Source organism: Electrophorus electricus, chromosome 25 (assembly GCF_041902795.1).
Source record: "Electrophorus electricus isolate QZ-2024a chromosome 25, ASM4190279v1, whole genome shotgun sequence".
Classification (NCBI taxonomy): Eukaryota; Metazoa; Chordata; class Actinopteri; order Gymnotiformes; family Gymnotidae; genus Electrophorus; species Electrophorus electricus.
Window position 1 is genome coordinate 10,600,364 of NC_137521.1, and position 17,572 is coordinate 10,617,935.

Sequence of the window (17,572 nt, forward strand, 5' to 3'; positions counted from 1 at the left end):
ATTAGCTAGAAGAGCACATGAATCAGACATACACAGAGGCAGGGCTACTAGATGGATTTTCCCTCTGTGAAATATTTTGCTTGCACATTCTACAGGTGATGTTTTTAAGATGTTGCCTGCCCTGTGGTCACGTTTATGCAATAGGCACATCTTGCTGTATTGCATATTTTACATTACTGCATGGCAAACACAGAGGGCGCTAGAGGCACGATAGTGATATACTCTTTTTAAGTCACAGGTATGATTTATTTGTGCTAAGCACTGTTCTATGCAACATTGGGCCAGTGAATTAAGATTTCTGTGAATAAGAAAATAATGTGCTCCTAAATCAAAAGTGGGACTCTTACTGAACAACCACAGGTTGAGGCAAAAATAAGGGGTATAGTTGTACAATACCAGTCAACTAAAAACAGATTTTTATTTACTGCATATGATTTGTTTAAAACAGATCATTAGGTTTTAAGTACGCATGCAACTCTTAAGATAAAATGAGTTTGTACAAGAGCACAGTACATTGAGTTATACTATTGTATTATCAAAAATAAGCTGCAGTTTCGTTGTAACAAAGAACACCAGTGTTCATACAGCATGTCGGAGTAAGAGTACTGGGGTCAGCTTCTGTGACTAAGACCACCATAAACAGGAGGCATCTCCCTGGGTTCTGAATTGCTACTCAGCGCGTTTATGAGCACATGTACTGATGGTGGACCAGCCGGGCCTGTCCTGTCTCAGGACTGCTGAGGCAGAAGAGTGAGGTGGTTGTGGCACAGTGTCCTGAGCTCCGTCAGCCGGCCCAGCAGCCGGGCAAAGCGGCAAGGCCCGACGGACACGCCCTGCCCGCTCCGGCACACCTTGGAGAGCAGGTCCAGGACGAACTCCTGCAGGCTCTCCACACACTGGACGGCACGCAGACATGGCCTATCTGCCTCACGAACACACACACACACACACACACACACACACACCCAGAAGGAAGGAAAATAGGACAAAAATAATTACAGGAAATAGTAAAGTACAATGTTCTATAATCAAAAACGAGATTAAGCACAAGGGCTTGGAAATAAGTCATTTGAATACAGGGCCAGCTCTTCATATAGAGCAAGACTAGTTCTACATTACTGAGGATTGATAAAGGACAGCCCCCCCCCTCCCCCTCCCCCCAACCCAACGGCAGTCAGCTGGGCTTAAGAAAGCAGAACTTCAGCTTGGTAGAGCACCTACTGAGAGCAGAACAGTCTGTCTGTCTGCTTGTTGACACTTTGTGAATCCCACAGACCTGAGCAGAAGACAGCGGTGGCCGTGAGCAGCGCGTATTCCGCGTCCGACGCGGCAATAGCAGCCATACTGTGGAAGAAACCCAGCACTGGTCTCAGGAGATCCTCACTCAGCTCACCTCAAAGCAGAAGGCCCGAGAGAGAACAGATCAAAATAAGTACAAGATCACAGCCACTTACTCCAAACAGCTCTTAATGTGATGGTTAAAAAATTGGCATAAATTAAATATTAATAATTTACAGAATGTTATCTATGCACTCTAGTGCTACTGCTGGTGGTATATGCATCAGCCCAAACGTTAGGGGAATTTCAGAATCCTTTTCAGCAAGTATCAAAACATGGCACTCACTATACATTTAGGCAATAATGGGAACATGATTGATATTCCAGTCATTATCATCTGACTGTCTGTTCAATCTATTTTGATAGCAGAGACAATGAATTAGCAGTTATGATAAATGTCAAGCTGCAAATTACAACTGATTTCCATCGACTTTGAAGCTCTTTGAATATACAGCCCTCTCTGTGCCTAGAACATACATTCTCCCTTTGCCTTCTTTGTGGAAACAGTCTTGAAGTCAGCTAGTGCTCCCAGTGTATTTGAAATGTTTGCACGAGTATCTCTATTAAACCATGTAATCCAAGAATATTACATGACAAGTAGTAGTCACCTGAGTTTAGAATGATCTCATGGCTGTAGGTTTTAGACTGTGAAGTTTTCACCCAGTTGTGAGACAAGACAGGCCCATTCCCAGGGTACAGAGCTGATAACACATAAGAGAGCCAGCTCTGTAGCTTTTCACAGACCGCATGGTCTTCATCATCATACGCAGGACGTTGGTGGAGGTTTGGGTACTACCTACCTGCGCTGTAAGAGGACGGACTCTCAGCAAACTGCTGAGCAGCAAGGAGGAACATGACCTCCACTGAGGAGCTGGAGAGAAGAATGCTCTGGTCAGCAGTGTCCAAGAGCTCAAACCCTGTTAACAGCAAAACACCAAGCACGGTTTAGCTAATCAATCCTGAGCAAACTTCATCTGTGGCTTCTGCTGAGTGTGAGGAAAGAGGCTTGTCGAACCAGGTATGCTTTTGGAAAACTGCAGGAGCCTTTCCATCTGTGGAGGAGTTAAGTCAGATAAATGTTCTCTGCCTTCCTCCACATCCGGCCACTGGGGCACCTGGGAAGAGACAAAATCACAGTGACGGTGAACTTTTATGAAGCTTTGCATCCTGATCATTGGTTTTCCTAATCCTATATCTGGAGTAATCACCTAAATCCAATTTGCACCCTGCTGGAATGACCCTGGTTTCCTAGTTTCTCTTCTGTGATTTTCCAGAACTATATTCTGGAAACATGGGTGTAGCTGAGGGTTTTACCAGATCAATTTAGTCTTTGGCCACATTATGCTTTGGGTGGGAATAACACCTTAATCAGTGCCTTATGGGTTGTTTTTTTTATTATTACACAGTCACGCACAGTACAGCCATGCAGAGACATACCCGGTAATGCACATTGTCTTGAGCTCTGTACCGGCGATAAGCTTCTACAATTCTGTTCAGAACGCACCTCTGCTCCCTGGACAGTCCCACAGATACCTACAAGGCACAGCAAGTGGTTTTAGAATCCAAGCACTGCATTTTCCAAGCCGTTTAAAGATCAACATTCAAAGACATTTGACAAGATGAATTTCTCAATTGAAATGTCTGAATATATCATTATATATGTTATGTATACATTATAATTTTCTTAGACACTTGTAAATAAATCACAACATGCTGTCTGTCTATATAACAACTCTAACATTCACCATCACCCGTACCAGAAAATAACAATAAAATTACGGATCAAGCTCTGAGCGTAGCTGCTGTAGGTAGAGGGGGTTAGGTATTCAGTATAAGAGAGCAAGCTCTGAGCGTAGCTGTTGTTGGTAGAGGGGGTTAGGTATTCAGTATAAGAGAGCAAGCTCTGAGCGTAGCTGTTGTTGGTAGAGGGGGTTAGGTATTCAGTATAAGAGAGCAAGCCCTGAGCATAGCTGTTGTTGGTAGAGGGGGTTAGGTATTCAGTATAAGAGAGCAAGCCCTGAGCATAGCTGTTGTTGGTAGAGGGGGTTAGGTATTCAGTATAAGAGAGCAAGCCCTGAGCATAGCTGTTGTTGGTAGAGGGGGTTAGGTATTCAGTATAAGAGAGCAAGCTCTGAGCGTAGCTGTTGTTGGTAGAGGGGGTTAGGTATTCAATATAAGAGAACAACCTCTGAGCAAAGTTGTTGTAGGTAGAGGGTTTAAGTATTTGGGATAAGAGAGCAAGCTTTGAGCGTAATAGATATATAGAGGAGGGTTTAGTTGTTCCAAATAAGCAAACAAACTTGTCACAACAGTCATGGTTGGCTTCAGTTTAAGAAAGTAAACTCTGAGTTTAGCTGTTGTTGGTAGGGCAGTTTAAGTATTCAGTACAAGAGAGCAAGCTGTGTAGCGCAACAGTTGTAGGAGGGGAGTTTACATATTCAGTATAAGACAGCGGGCTGTGAGGGTAACATTTGGAGGGGGGTTTTGGTATTCAGCTTGTACCCGTGCTGATGCAGGCAGCCTGCTAGTGGATGACACATTTCTGCCTTCGACGTTGTCTTCATCCTCAGGGGAAAGACCTGAGAGTGCATCCTCTCGGTGCTTGGCCCCCTTCCTCAACCTCTTCGACTGGCACTGTACTTCAGTCAGGAGGCCTGAGCAAAGGAGACCAAAGAGTCAATGCACACATTCTTGTCACTATATATGTGGCAGTGGGGTGTCTTTACACTCTTAATACACTCGGAGAAAGCTGATCTATAGATCCCTGTGGTCATAATGGACGCATCAGAGTAAGATTTAATTTTCCCTTAAAGTTAATGTGGTAGTGAGGTAACAAGGATAATGGTCTATTTATCCTACAGAAGCACTTTGCTTCATTACACTCAGTTAATGCACCTGCCCCACTGACAACATTAACATGATAGTTTCACTCTTAAAAAGACCATTTGCCACAATAATGTACATCCCACAATCTTGAGCAGGTATATCAAGCAGCCATGGCAGAGGTCTGCAGTACCGCTCCGTGGAGCGTCTACCCTGTTCCAACACGCCTGGCCTAAGGATATCACGGGCGCTCATTAACCCTCGGCGTGCCGGAGCAGGACCAGCTTCGCGGCCACGGGAGCAGGAGTTGGGCGGGTCTTGGCACGCTCACACTCGGCCAGCATTCCCACGGCGCGGCACTTGCGCAGGCGGCAGTCCTGGCACTTGCGGCGCATGTACATGTCCATCTCGCAGGCACCACCGCTCTTGCAACGGTACACGGCCTTCTTCGTCACGCTGCGCCTGAAGAAACCTGCGGCGACACACACGCGCGGGAGAGCGGGGAGACCTTTCAGACACCCTGCAGGCTAATGGCCAGGTTGTCGCTGCACTGCGACGCTGCCGGGAGTGTTGACTGCTGTCTTGAATCATGGGTACATGAGAAAGCAGCACACCATCTGTCCTCGATGCATATGCTGAAAAACAGCTCAGAATACGTAGAAATTTCACATGCCTTGGATACGAGTTTCTTAAAAGTTCCAGTGCAGTACTTATTATGTAGTTAAAAGGAGGTTCTTGCCCCGTATGTATTATTATGATGCAAGATTGCTCTTGAGGCAGGATAGGAACCCATACTTTTTACAAGAGTTGCAGAGATATGTGGAGATCCCCACCATATTCCCACACTAATCCCAACTCATATTCCCACTCTAATCCTAACTGAGATCCCCACCCTAGTCCTGACTCGGCCAGTCACCTTTGCAGCCTTCACAGGTGAGAGCATTGTAGTGATATCCTGAAGCTTTGTCTCCGCACACCACGCACAGTTCATCTTGGCCCTTCATGCGGGCCCCTGGCCCCAGCCGGGGCCTCTTCGTGAGGGACGTCCCACTCACACTTCCTCTCGCCTGGTCATGGAGCTCCATGCTTCCACCACAGGGAAGCTCGGGGACCTGAGAGCTGTAGGGGTAGGGTGGGTTGCATGGCTGTAAGCTCGGTGGGCCGTACACAGAGAACTGCACGTTAGCCGGGCTGTAGTGCTGCTGGCCATAGGGAAGAGACTGCAGCTCAGGGTCCTGGTACGGGTATCCCAGTGGATCGACCAGCAAGTCTGTAGAAAGGACACAGCAGGAAGGCATTCAGACACGAGTGATGCACTTCCACTGAATTGCGTGATTCCTGAATTAATTCATGACTTTATGAGGCTACAGGGTGTTAATAAAAAAATGTTTTAAAAAGGAGCATGACTCTGGAAACAGGACACAGCTGAAGAACATTGTGTTGTTTATGATATTACTTTCCTTCTTTTTGCTGGGTAGTTCTGGCCTTCGAGCTGTTCTGACAGTGCTGAATCAAGGCAGATGAATATCTGAGACTTGTGAAAAAGAGTCTGATTTGTGAAACTTTGAGCAAGTCACCCCACGGGGAGAACACATGTTACCACTGGCAGCGCTTCTGAAACACATCTGTGCAAGACACTGCGTCATTCAGATTCTGTCACACAACTACCCTCTGAAGGACTTGCTGTCGGTATACGGACAAAAAAATGTGAATAAATGTATCACAAATCAGTGACTTCATGTCACTGGGGACTTCCCAAGTAGATCCATCTGCAACGCCGTATTAGATTTGCTTCATCTGGCAGGTTAGCAACATTATAACATACAGTAAGAATACAATGGATTATTGTAACATATCTGCATGCAGATAATTGATGTGTTTTACTGTGTTCCGTGCCCTCCAACTGCGTCTACGAGACTAATCACACATGCCCATATCCCCCTTGCTGCTGCCCTCCCAGATGGTTTCTGTCGTATTCAGCCTCGGAAATGTAGTCGACATGGCTGAACTTCCATCTGTTTGTAAACCAGCAGAGGTCTGTGTAAACAGGCACGTTGCAGAGTGCATTCTGCTCCCGAGTCCTGAACAGCCCATTCCAAACTCCCACTTCTGCCCTCGGCCGTCACACACGGATGACTTAACTAGCTAGAGAAAGGAACTGTTGCTTTCCTTCAAGGCAATGTGACGATGTTAAATCATGTATTTATACTATTCATACAGTATTTCACATACAGGTAGCATTTCACAAAATAATCTGGAGTTTAGTTCAGCGACAGTTTATTTATTTTCTGAAGGTATCCACTGGATGGACAACAATTTCTTCAGGAGTATTTGAGTCCGTTTTAGTTACAGCATACTAAGCTGAGTCATAACATTTGGTATTTGCCACAATCGTAAGAGTCCAGCAGTACAGACGATGTTCAGTGTTCAGCAGTATAAACCCTTCGGCTATATGATGCGTTCAGCAATATTAAGTTTGGCGGCATAAAGAGAGTTAGTCTAGTGCTACATTCATCAGCTTGACAAGTTAAACAGAATCAGTTCAGGAGAATGAAGAATCCAACAGAATAAAGTGTTCATCTCCATGAAGATATCGAGCTCAGCACTATGAAGAGTTTCACCAGATGCTCTTATCCATAGAGACTGACTTATTTATCCATAGGAGCGTATGTGCACTCCCAGGGAATGGAACCCATGACCTTGGTGTTACCAGCCCTACCTGCTTTTCCAGGTGAGGTACAGGAGAAGTAGAATAAACAGATCACTGGTACAAAGAGTTTAGCCGTATTAAGTCTTGCAACAGAAACAATTTTAGGCTTTGTAATGAGAAAATAATTCACCGGTTGATAAGACTCTCACCATAATACTGGAGAGGCTCTGTGGTGCCGTAGGCATCGAGGGCAGAGATGTAGCCTCCGGTCACCATGCCCATCTCAGGGTCTGTCCACTCTCTCATCTGCACGGCTGATGGAAAAAACGCACACACTCCAGAGACCTCCACGTCCATCACAGAGCACAGCATGATCCATGGTGCATTTCACACACGTACACAAACACAAAGAAATATTTTATTCTTAAACCCTTGATCTTGAGCTTCACAATTTCTCTGACCATTACAGGTTCTCTGAGCTCCAGATCTGGAGCTGCTATATACAGAGAGCGCTGCGATTTAAAGGTTAACCCAGAACACGGCAGCGTCGGAGGACCTCCGAGTCCGTGCTCCTCTGGGGCGGCGCGTGTGGACGAGGAGTGTGAGAATAAGGAAGAGATGAGCTCTGCCAACCTCAGCAGCTGCTCTGGCGGCAGGTTCAGAGAGAGGCCTGTCAAACAGAGGCAGGTCCCTGGTTCTCACCACAGGTTTGCGCTGGAGAGGGCAGCTCCAGGAGGAGGTCCGTTATGACCCACCTGAGCATGCAACCCCACACTGCGCTCCAGGGCACAGATGCTGAACGAGAGCACATTTTGATACTCTACAGGCACAGCTGTGTGCATAACCCACAGGAAGTAGTCATTTAAGTATTCCCTAATGCCCTCCATGACATCATTCAAAAATTTTTCAGCACTGGAAAATAAATAAATAAATGAATGAATGACACTACTCGGTCTACCTTAAATCTCTCTTTAGCCAATAGTTTAGAGTTCCTGTCCCGTTTGCCTTGCTGAGTTTTATCTGCTGTGCAGAACTACATGGGTTGCACAGAGTGCCCTGGCCGAGGGAGAGAAGGACAGGCAGCTAGGACGATCAGACGGCTGTTTGCTCTCATTCTGTTTGCTGCAGCTCTGTTTGTCCTGCAGTTAATATTTGACAGTGAGAAGATTTAGGATTTTAGGAGCCTCTACTCCTCCCAACACCCCCCCCCCCCCCCCCCCACGTAGACCTGGCAGAACCCAGAGAGGGACAGGCCATCAATGGCCAGTCATCCCAAGTTACAGCATGACACATGTAGCAAGCAAACCCTCAAATCATCCAATCACTGCACTATACAAGTCCCAGGTAAAGGTAAAGCATCCTTTTGTTAATGGATGTCTCTGATAGTTCTGATAGAGGCTTTATTAGTGCTTTGGCTTCCCAAGAGAGCGGATATTTTTTGTTATTGCTATCGCGATCCATCAAAATGACTGTGGGTCACGTCCTCGAGAATCCGAAAGAATAAAAACAGGACCTCTGCCTGCTCACTAGGCTTTACTCGAGACAGGGTGAGAAAGAGCGGGACTGTTGAACTTCCAGCGCCTAGTAGAGAGGTTAAAGAGTTTGAACATGCATTCATTTTTCTTCCATGGGGAGCTTCGAGTACATAAATAGCAACATCTATTTATCTATTTAGAGTTTGGGTATAGCTTGCTTATTGCCTGGATGAGTTGGGGGAGGGATTAATGGTTGTTCTATGTTGCAAGGCCCTTTGGGAGTAGGAGTTGTTTTAGACGAGAGAGAGTGGAAAGAGATTCATCACCCTAAGGTTCCTGAAACATTTTGGCTGTTCTACAATGGACTTCAGCACAAATTTATTTGTGAAACTCCTCATTCTATTCTTTTTCCCCATCCATCCATCCATCCATCCATCCATCCATCCATCCATCCATCCATTGAGTGGTTTAAGGTTTGTGCATTGTTTGCCAGTAGTTAGGCTTGGACAGTGTAGTGTTTACGAATTCGAACAGGAAGCAGACTCTTAGATTAGAGTGGCCTTGTAGTGATTGGGGGGTGGGGGAAGTAGACTAAAGTCCAGGGCTGACTTAAAAAAGTGGGGGGTGGCAGAGGGCAGCTAATCAGCTGTGAGCAATTCCCTGAAAGAGACGGCACTTATTTTACCTGCCCTATTTCATGATAATGTCATTCTGATAAGAGAAAAAATGAGATATTGTAACTCTCAGTCGTGGTTAATTTGTACATATACTCTTCATATCTTTTTTTCCACCCCTTCCTTGACCTCTCATTGTACCAATGACCTCCATTCATTTTAATCTCATGTAAAATTAGTCAAGACAAGCTTTCCGAATAATACGCAAACATGTTATTTATGGTCAGATTTAAAGCAAACAAAAATGTTTAAAGTAAAACTTATTTTAAAATTTAAATATAACCTATCCCTTATGAAGAGCACTTAAAATCGCTTTCCATGTATCCATACCGGAAAAGTTACAGTATTCAAAAATTTTTAATTTTGAAATCCATCATTCAGACTGACACTGAAAAGTTTTATTACCAATGGTAATTGTGCATTAAACTAAATGAAGCACAAGAACTTCAAGTCATTTACTGTTGCAGTCAGTATTTGGAAACATATTCTCTGTTATCATGTTTGGGGGAGGTTTTTGTGCAATATAGACTACAATATCCACACGTGATACATAATAACTCTCCACATCATCTGTGGCCTTTAAATTCTAGCACTCAGACCATTCATATCATCCTGTCCTCATTTATTTTAACCTAAACTCTTTCTCTCTATATATATATATATATATATATATATAGAGAGAGAGAGAGAGAGAGACAGAGAGAGAGAGAGAGAGAGAGAGAGAGAGAGAGAGAGAGAGAGAGAGAGAGAGAGACAGATAAGGTTTTATCCATATGACCACAGCATACAGAAGAATAAATAGTTGGTATAACGAAAGGCATTGGACTGAGACTTTTCTATTAATACAGAGCAGCGAAAGAGTCCCTTTACAAATGAAAGCACAAGAGTTTTTGAGTACTTACCAACTCTGATGTTCTCTGTGTTGACTCTCACGATATTCTCTTGATTTGACTCCCCTTACATTAGTAATGTGGACAGCGGTCCAGCCTCTGACATCCAGCACTTGCCAAATACACACACACACACACACACACACACACACACACACACACACACACACACACAGAGGGAGAAAGAGAGTGCAAGAGTAAGAGAGGGAGAGAGAGAACAAACAGTGCTTTCTCTCCAATACAAACCATTAACTCAAACACATACCAACACACGCATTTGCGGTCTTATGGACGTATCACAGCATTATATTTAAAAACCTAAAAAGTTGAAAGGAAACATTTCTTTAAGTCATAGCTTCAAACAAAGTGTATCACAAAAAAAAACCTGAAAAATGAATTTGGGCTACAAATCTGAAAAGAAACTCTAAATTAATTCAATTTAAAATCCTGCGAATAAAAAAAAAGGACATTTCTGATAACGACCAAGATCTCTGAGTCTGTAGGTAAAGTGAATTGGAGTTTAAAACTTGTGTTAGCCCACTGATCAGCTGCCCAACATCATAAACTTTATGAATGCATTTAAAAGACAAAGACGTGTACCTGTGAGAGTCAGGAAGAACGTTTAATATACCATTAGGAGCAGGGCAGATAGGCCACATGCCTTTATGAGCTGAAGAAAGTGGAAGAGAAGACTGCAGTGTGTGAATGAGGGTGCTCATTAGGACATTCCCAGCAGAGCAGTATTTATAAACAGCCCTGCTTCAGGCCACTGATGGATGAGTGGTCACTATCTCTCCACTCTTCCTCCACCCTCACAGGGCCCACACTCGTTCTCTCTCCTGGGTTTCACAATCACTGTGACACACTCCCACTCCCTGACTGTCACTGCAGAATTCAGACACACACACGCGATAATAGTACTGTTCTCACCCTCTAGCTCCCTGGGTGGGCTTTTGCTAAGGCATGGGGGGGGGGGGGGTACATTCTCAGGGTCAAAGATTCCAACCCGGTTCCCCTAACTCACAGGACGCTATGAACAGGGATTCTGTTAATTAGGGAAACCAACACAGGCACCATTTCCAGGAACCGCAGGCAGGCGACCATGACAGGAAGTGCGAGAGGAGCCTGGAGGATATCTGTGAAGATGTAACGCCTCCCCACTGGTAGCCAACGGAGCAGCCTAGAGGGGCCATGTACCACCACACCATAACTAATTTACGCTTGTGAGGAACATAGTAAGGAGTCTTTCTGGCCATGCAATGGCACACGAGTGAAACAGAAGATGGTTTTGTGGCAATAGAAATCTTTTGCTGACCAGACGTCATTCAGAGAAACGTAATGAAGGACACCACATCCAGGAGGCTCAGCTGCAAAAATATCTTTAGTAAAATTCATAGAGCAGCTTTCACTGATGTATGACAGAACAAGACAATTCATTTTAAACTAGACACAATTATTATAAAAATAAACTAATTTTAATTTTAAAGTTACAAAAAAAGTCAAGATGACAAAAAAAAGAAAAATCTAAAAGGCCAAAATTTAAGCTTTCAATGGTAATTAAAACCCACTGACTAAACAAGCATTGCTAACAGTACTCAGTCATAACGACAAAGAAGACGTGATCTTTAACAGGGCATATGACTTTTCCACATCCTTGAGAAGGCACCATTGTTCTTGTAAACAAACATATTGCACTATTGTTGTAAATAGTGGGAATAAAAGGTTTTGTGCAAAACATGAAACACCAATACAAGACAGATGTGTATAGAAGGTCTCCTTGGCCTTGGATTTTGAATCAATTCAGCAATCATTACAGTAGCAGTCTTACACAGCTTCAAGTCATACAAATACCCTCCAATAATATACAACTTATGGGAAAACCACAAATGGGAAGAGTAAACTGGTAATGGACATTAGTGCTCGAGTATGAGGAACGTGAGCGTAGAGGTCGCCAGGGGGTCAGCTGCCTGTACGCAGCCAACGAGGTACGCGGAGATTCAGCTGGAAAGGAGGGCGGCAGCCTCTTCATCTCCCTGGTGGCTCTCCTGTGAAGGCTTTCTGTACCTCACAAACTGCACAGATATCTGAGGAGAGGGAGTCGAGGGCAACAGCAAGCACTGGCAAAGTGCGGCCAATGTCTCACACACACACACACACACACACGAATGGATCTCCATCAAGCAAGGATGACACGCATCAAAACTCTTGTAAAACACACCCAATCAAATTTCATCTCATTTCTCAGTAACAAATAAAAAATGTATTATTGTTTATTAACTTTTTTATTCTTTACAATTACGACATTGTCATGGTGCCAGTGACACCAAAGTCAAGGGTTGGATTCTCTGAGAGCACACATACTGTGGGAGTGATAAATACAAAAGTCACTCTGGAGGAGAGCATCTGCCAAATACTACAAAATGTATGCCTTAGGTTTGCCGCATCACAAAAAAACGGCACTTCTAGTAAGACAGCAAGTAAAGCTGTCCAAGCACTCTTAGGAATCACAGAACCTTGTTATATGTGACTGTACTAAACACTAATTATCTTGTATATTCTCACTAAGTCTTGTGATGTATTAGTTGCTTATGAAGCCTCACAAATCACAGGCATTCACATAGAGTGAATTATGGTACATGACAAAGTAGGCATGGAAAACCTTTTTGTTCCTTTTTTAAATGCATTTAAGTGTTTTGCTCATTGCTTCTTCATGTCATTTTTTATGCAACCTGCAAGCTTTCTGACACTCCAGGCACCCTGAGATGACAAGTTTGACGAGCATGTTCTGAAATACAGCAGGCAGTCCAAAGACACGGTCTGTGTTCGAAATGTACTGCTCGTGTACTGATTGTGCCCCAAATCACCATGGCATATTTAGAATGCGACAAATATAGATTTTTCCAGTACGCACAAGATACCTGGATTAGGTGCTACTCCAGCCCAATATTCCAGTACGCGAGCAGAGCCATCTTTGTAGTGTACTGCATCCTGTCATGCAACAGTGGTGAAAAAGCTTCCACAAGTGGGCAGAACCTTCATCTTCACCTTGGTTTGGGTTTTTCACATACTGAATGCTACTATGGAGACCAGTATGCAAAATACAGTATATAGTAAGCTATTTTTAACTTAGCCTGTGTACAAAATAGCCTACTACATATTATTCACATACTGACTGGGTTCCAACTCAGTATGCTATATGCATTATGTGACCAAAATAAAATTTTCCAGTATGCAAAAGATGCCAGGATCGCACAACATGCGTCACTCATTTCAAAAATAATTATAAAAGTGAGCCCAGGACTGCAAAGAAACCAACCTAAGATTAGCCAGGCTTCGTGGACATCAAACCTATAATACTACTATGCCACTGCCAACATTTTTCTTTACTTTAGACTGCCTGGAGCCAGGCACATAAAAAGCAAAGTGTGTGGCATGCAAAAACACAACTGTGCCATTTTAAATGATCACTAAAGCGAATCTCTGTCTGAGAACACCACCTAACAGAGCCAAACACAGGATTTATTACAGCAGATGCCAATTCAAACAGCACCAGCCGGTTTGAAAAATGACGAGCCTGGTAGGTGACCAAAGCAGATTAATTGTAAAATTAGTCATATATTTAATGCATGCGGTGTCAGCTGTTGCAGCCATGTCATGAACTCCTCATTCCTATTTTACCAGGTTGTACAAAGCTGCAGCACTCTTCTCTTGTGGAAAGACCTAGTTGGGTTGAAATGTCAATTTGAAACCACACACATATGCACAAGGACATTCTTGCATGTTATAGGGTGTAAAAGGATACCACAAGGTCAAGAAAGAGAGTGCCCAGGCTGCCAATGAGCCATGGCAGGTGGTGGACAATGTAGCTGCTCTCGCTGTGACCCTCATCAGGGTTCTTTACGAGCACGCTCAGCCCGTAGGTGGAGTTGCCTAGAATCACCAGCGCAAACAGGAAGTATGACACGCCTTCTGTTGACTTCCTCCGAAACTGTGGAGAGAGAGGGTGAGAGTTCTTCAGAGTGCTCTGGAGGGAGACACCACTGAAGTCTGAGAAACAGCTCTTAAGGGCCCCCAAACATGGACACTCTGCGCAAAGGCACTGAGACACACAGCAAAGCTGCATGACTGAAGAATTTGAAAGAAAAAGGAAGGGCAGGTAATTAAGTTGCAGCAAAAAACAACAACAAGAACAAAAACCATAATCATTGTTCTCAAAATGACTCGAGTACACTGAAGTCATAATTAGACATACACAAGAAAGATTCTGACTTCCAACTTACATTTGTGTAGATCTGTGGCAACCTGGAGGACAGGTAGAGTAGTGAAGAAAAAGAGCCGATCACAAAGCCGATGGTCTCTTTAGTGCTGAAAGCCTGAGCAGCACAGCAAGTGAATACGTGAAGGACTGGTTTACTAAGAGAACACCTGAAGAGCAGCTGTCATGAAGCCTAAGCCAGGACTAAATACTCCTTCTAAAGGCCTTGAGATTCTCCAGTTTAATTTTCAACTAACCCATGAACTTAACAAAATAAAACTGTACCATTATGGACAATGATGTCACAAAAGGGCTGGTGGCCATAATTAATTAATTCCTAACTACTGATTGCAAGAGTTCAATCCATTTGAAATACACACACACAAACAATTAAATTAGTTTCTCTAGAAAACAAATATAACCAGGGAGTATTTGCTCCATTCACCTCTATGGCTTGTTGATCCAGAGACAGCAGAGTTCGGTGAGGGCCAGAAGCATGACCAGGACCAGGGGCAGGGGCAGGGGAAAGCTGCAGCATAGATGCCGAGATTCCAAGCCCGCACAGCACCCCAGCAACATTCATCAACCTTCTGTTTCTGTCTAAACAGCAAAGAGGAGTATCAGCGCTCAGAGTTACAGCCATTAGTCATCATCGCTAGAATGCACTGATCAGACACTGGGCACCAAAGCTGTCAGGGTGACAACCATTGCACAGATCCCCTGTTCTGCAGGGCAGTGATTAGCTATCAAACTTGAGTTAATGCACTCTGCTACATTTATCTATAATTCACTATATACAGTAGTGAGTTGGAGCTGTGGCCTTAAATACTTTGTAGGAAAGCCATAATATCAACCCAGTGATTATTGTGAATCTGAGTCAGGGAAGAATACTAATAACTCAAGGTCATTATATAAGGAGAAAGACGGATGCCTAAACCAGATGACTGTGCAGAACTTGTAGCCTGTGACGTATTCATTTGTCTGTGATTTATGTTATTGCAAAAGCAAACAAACTTAAAAAACGGCTACCTAACTTAGTCATATCTGATAACAACAGAAGGCATATTTAACATTTTTAAAGTTTAAATGGTCTTCTGAGAGAAGTTTAGAACATTAAGTTTAGAACATTAATGCTCTTAATCAGTAAATGCACAGGATTTTTTATTCATTATTTTTTTTAAAGCAGCATTAGAAGATATGCACAGGTGACTCACGGATAGCAAGTCTGTTCTTCGTCGAATAGTAGAAATACATGCTCAACATCAAAAGGTCAGCGAAGACATAGTACACCGCAGTGTATATCTGGAACAAGATATATTAAAATGGGCAAATCAAGAAACAAGTTTAAAGAGAAAAACAGCTACATGCTGACTGTTCATGTTTAGAGGTTTAAAAAAAAAAAGTTTAGAGGTTATGTTTTCCCAAGATGCTCTCGTCAATAAGTTCCACCCCAACCAATGAGAGAGACCAAAGGCAAAGGTTATTCCAAAGCCTTTAATCAAGACTAAAAACATCAATGTAAACATCTGTCCATTACCTGAAGAGGAAGCTGTTCAGCCAAGACAGAGCCAATAAGATTACAAGTGTCACCTGCTAGCCACAGCAACAGGAAAAAAATAGACAAAGCGCTGTCCATATTCCCAGTCTTACAGGACCTGTAGTACTGCCTGGAAGCAATTGAAAGGGTAGCTGTTTAGGTTGGCTGCAATATTCCTACCAGTAAAACATGTTGGTATCTTTACTATCAACAAACAGGCAGACCATTATTGTCCATAAACAAAATTTGTTTTCAGTAGCACAGAGGCTGAGCCATAGACTGTTTATATATATATATAGACATAGAAGCACTTTTCTTGTACAGCTGATGAAGGACCTCCGTCCAAAATGTTCTGTTTCCTTGGAAACTGTGTACTTTACTACAGTTTTGAAGAGATTTATTTATTTATCTATCTATCTATCTATCTATCTATCTATCTATCTATCTATCTATCTATCTATCTATGTTTGCTTGTTTGTTTATTTATTTATTTATTTATTTATTTATTTAGCGCTATATGTATATGGATGGACGTTAAAAGAGGGAATACTTACGGAAGAGAGGACACCATAAAGCAGACCAAGGACAATAGTCCCAGAATCACGCTGGCTATATCCCTGGCATCTCGGACACATTCCCCAAGTCCGTGCCAAATCCATTCAGTACCGTTGGGGCAGAGAGAACTTAAGTTTCCATCTCCACTGGACTGGCGAAAACGGATTGCATCCGACATTGCCTAAATGGAAAAAGGACAAGCAATAGTGTTGGTAAATACAAGAAAGCTATGGGCTAATTCGCTTAATTCACCGTTTGATATTCTAAGGGTAAAATCTAAACCTGACACAGCATTCTTACCGTCGAGTCCTGTGTATAAATCCTCTTTATCTAGCTAACGCTAACTAGCGTTAGCTATTTGACGCCAGCTAAGGAAGATTTAGCCGCAGGACTCACAGGTAAGAGTCCTTTAAAAAAAAAAAAAAAAAAAAAAAACAACTCGATCTAGACGACGATCGGCTTAAAATGATATTACATGAAACAGGCAGATGCTGCCAAAAATGAAAATAAATAAGCTACGGTTAGTTAAGTGACTAAGTCCAATGTCCTACAGCAAAGCACAAAACAAGGGAACAAAACAAGGTTGAGTTTCTGACAGAACTACGGTTGGATTCACGTCATCAGTACGAAACAGGAACCCCACCGGCATTTTACCACCTATTTACTACCTAGCAGTTGTTGTTGTTTTTTGTTTGCTTTTATGTTTTTATTGAAGACATCAATATTTATAATTATAACACTTGATCATTTGTTCAGATAAAAATAACTAAGCCATCTAGTAACTAGGTTAGCTAAGCTAGCAATAATAGCAGTGTTCTGCGATTTCACTTCACCAAGAAATATCTTTCTCGTTAAAAATGTTAGCCGTTAGCTTACGCTGTGTCAAAATTAAACAACTTAAAAATCTAACTCTCCCCTATAGAATCGCTTCACATTTTCTGTGCTTGATCCACTTTTCACTAGTTAGTTGAGTTAGTTTCACTATTTAGTTGGAGTCTCCTTACATCGATCAAGCAGCAAGTTAAATTATAAATCATATCTCCACCGCAGATAACTGAAATACAAGAGACCTTACCTAAGACCCAGGAAGTCTTGTTAGCATATAAGGTAAAGACCAGCGATAATTAAGATTTAATAGATAAATCTTTTCTTTGAGCACCTTAGGCGAGGTTACGTCTCTTCAGATCTAGACATCAGCTGACCGCTCTCATCTGACCTAAAGACTTGACAATTCAGCATAAAGGAAATCATTAACCGCTAGACGAGGGGAAGATGTTCAACTCTGATCACGTCACGTTTATCATTAAGTAACACGACTGTAATGTTATTTTGCAGCTACCGTGCCTTAGTTCATTGTATCCGAGATACAATGGTG

At 42.9% G+C, this 17,572-nt stretch overlaps 2 protein-coding genes across 9 annotated transcripts; both read right to left on the bottom strand.

The window, feature by feature from the left end:
- Positions 1 to 370: 370 nt before the first annotated feature.
- Positions 371 to 11,073, bottom strand: nr1h5 (nuclear receptor subfamily 1, group H, member 5). 6 transcript variants are annotated; one of them, XM_081707372.1, is made up of 12 exons: positions 10,451 to 11,073; positions 9,863 to 9,962; positions 7,021 to 7,156; positions 5,078 to 5,431; positions 4,421 to 4,633; positions 3,841 to 3,992; positions 2,776 to 2,871; positions 2,354 to 2,453; positions 2,139 to 2,255; positions 1,947 to 2,039; positions 1,277 to 1,393; positions 372 to 922 (listed from the first exon to the last, which is right to left on the bottom strand). In XM_081707372.1, exons 3-12 carry the CDS (start codon positions 7,115 to 7,117, stop codon positions 729 to 731), a joined length of 1,533 nt encoding a protein of 510 aa, XP_081563498.1. In that variant the 5' UTR covers positions 7,118 to 7,156; positions 9,863 to 9,962; positions 10,451 to 11,073; the 3' UTR covers positions 372 to 728. The 6 variants fall into 6 exon arrangements, 5 of the variants coding, with proteins under 5 accessions (XP_081563500.1, XP_081563497.1, XP_081563498.1 ...); XM_081707374.1 differs by having other exon boundaries at positions 371 to 922; positions 7,021 to 7,125; positions 9,863 to 11,073; XM_081707373.1 differs by lacking the exons at positions 9,863 to 9,962; positions 10,451 to 11,073 and adding an exon at positions 7,770 to 9,848.
- A 140-nt stretch (positions 11,074 to 11,213) lies between these two features.
- slc66a1 (solute carrier family 66 member 1) lies at positions 11,214 to 17,485 on the bottom strand. Of its 3 annotated transcripts, none has more exons than XM_081707377.1 (8): positions 17,357 to 17,485; positions 16,197 to 16,378; positions 15,643 to 15,772; positions 15,320 to 15,407; positions 14,551 to 14,705; positions 14,131 to 14,223; positions 13,653 to 13,838; positions 11,214 to 11,934 (listed from the first exon to the last, which is right to left on the bottom strand). In XM_081707377.1, the coding sequence occupies exons 2-8, from the start codon at positions 16,373 to 16,375 to the stop codon at positions 11,848 to 11,850; spliced, it is 918 nt and encodes a 305-aa protein (XP_081563503.1). In that variant the 5' UTR covers positions 16,376 to 16,378; positions 17,357 to 17,485; the 3' UTR covers positions 11,214 to 11,847. The 3 variants fall into 3 exon arrangements, with proteins under 3 accessions (XP_081563503.1, XP_026865775.2, XP_026865774.2); XM_027009974.3 differs by having other exon boundaries at positions 17,273 to 17,459; XM_027009973.3 differs by lacking the exon at positions 17,357 to 17,485 and adding an exon at positions 16,498 to 16,798.
- Positions 17,486 to 17,572: the final 87 nt, after the last annotated feature.

What these genes read in the sequence shown, in the direction of transcription:
- nr1h5 (XM_081707371.1), bottom strand. Translation starts at nt 7,183, where the DNA reads ATGCTGTGCTCTGTGATGGACGTGGAGGTCTCTGGAGTGTGTGCGTTT. An exon ending in AGAGCCTCTCCAGTATTATG is followed by an intron (nt 5,432 to 7,020) that starts GTGAGAGTCTTA and finishes TCCTTTCTACAG; the next exon opens with ACTTGCTGGTCGATCCACTG. An exon ending in GGCTGCCTGCATCAGCACGG is followed by an intron (nt 2,872 to 3,840) that starts GTACAAGCTGAA and finishes TGTGCCTTGTAG; the next exon opens with GTATCTGTGGGACTGTCCAG.
- slc66a1 (XM_081707377.1), bottom strand. Translation starts at nt 16,375, where the DNA reads ATGTCGGATGCAATCCGTTTTCGCCAGTCCAGTGGAGATGGAAACTTA. An exon ending in TTTATGGTGTCCTCTCTTCC is followed by an intron (nt 15,773 to 16,196) that starts GTAAGTATTCCC and finishes AATTGCTTCCAG; the next exon opens with GCAGTACTACAGGTCCTGTA. An exon ending in TGCCACAGATCTACACAAAT is followed by an intron (nt 13,839 to 14,130) that starts GTAAGTTGGAAG and finishes CTCTCTCCACAG; the next exon opens with TTTCGGAGGAAGTCAACAGA.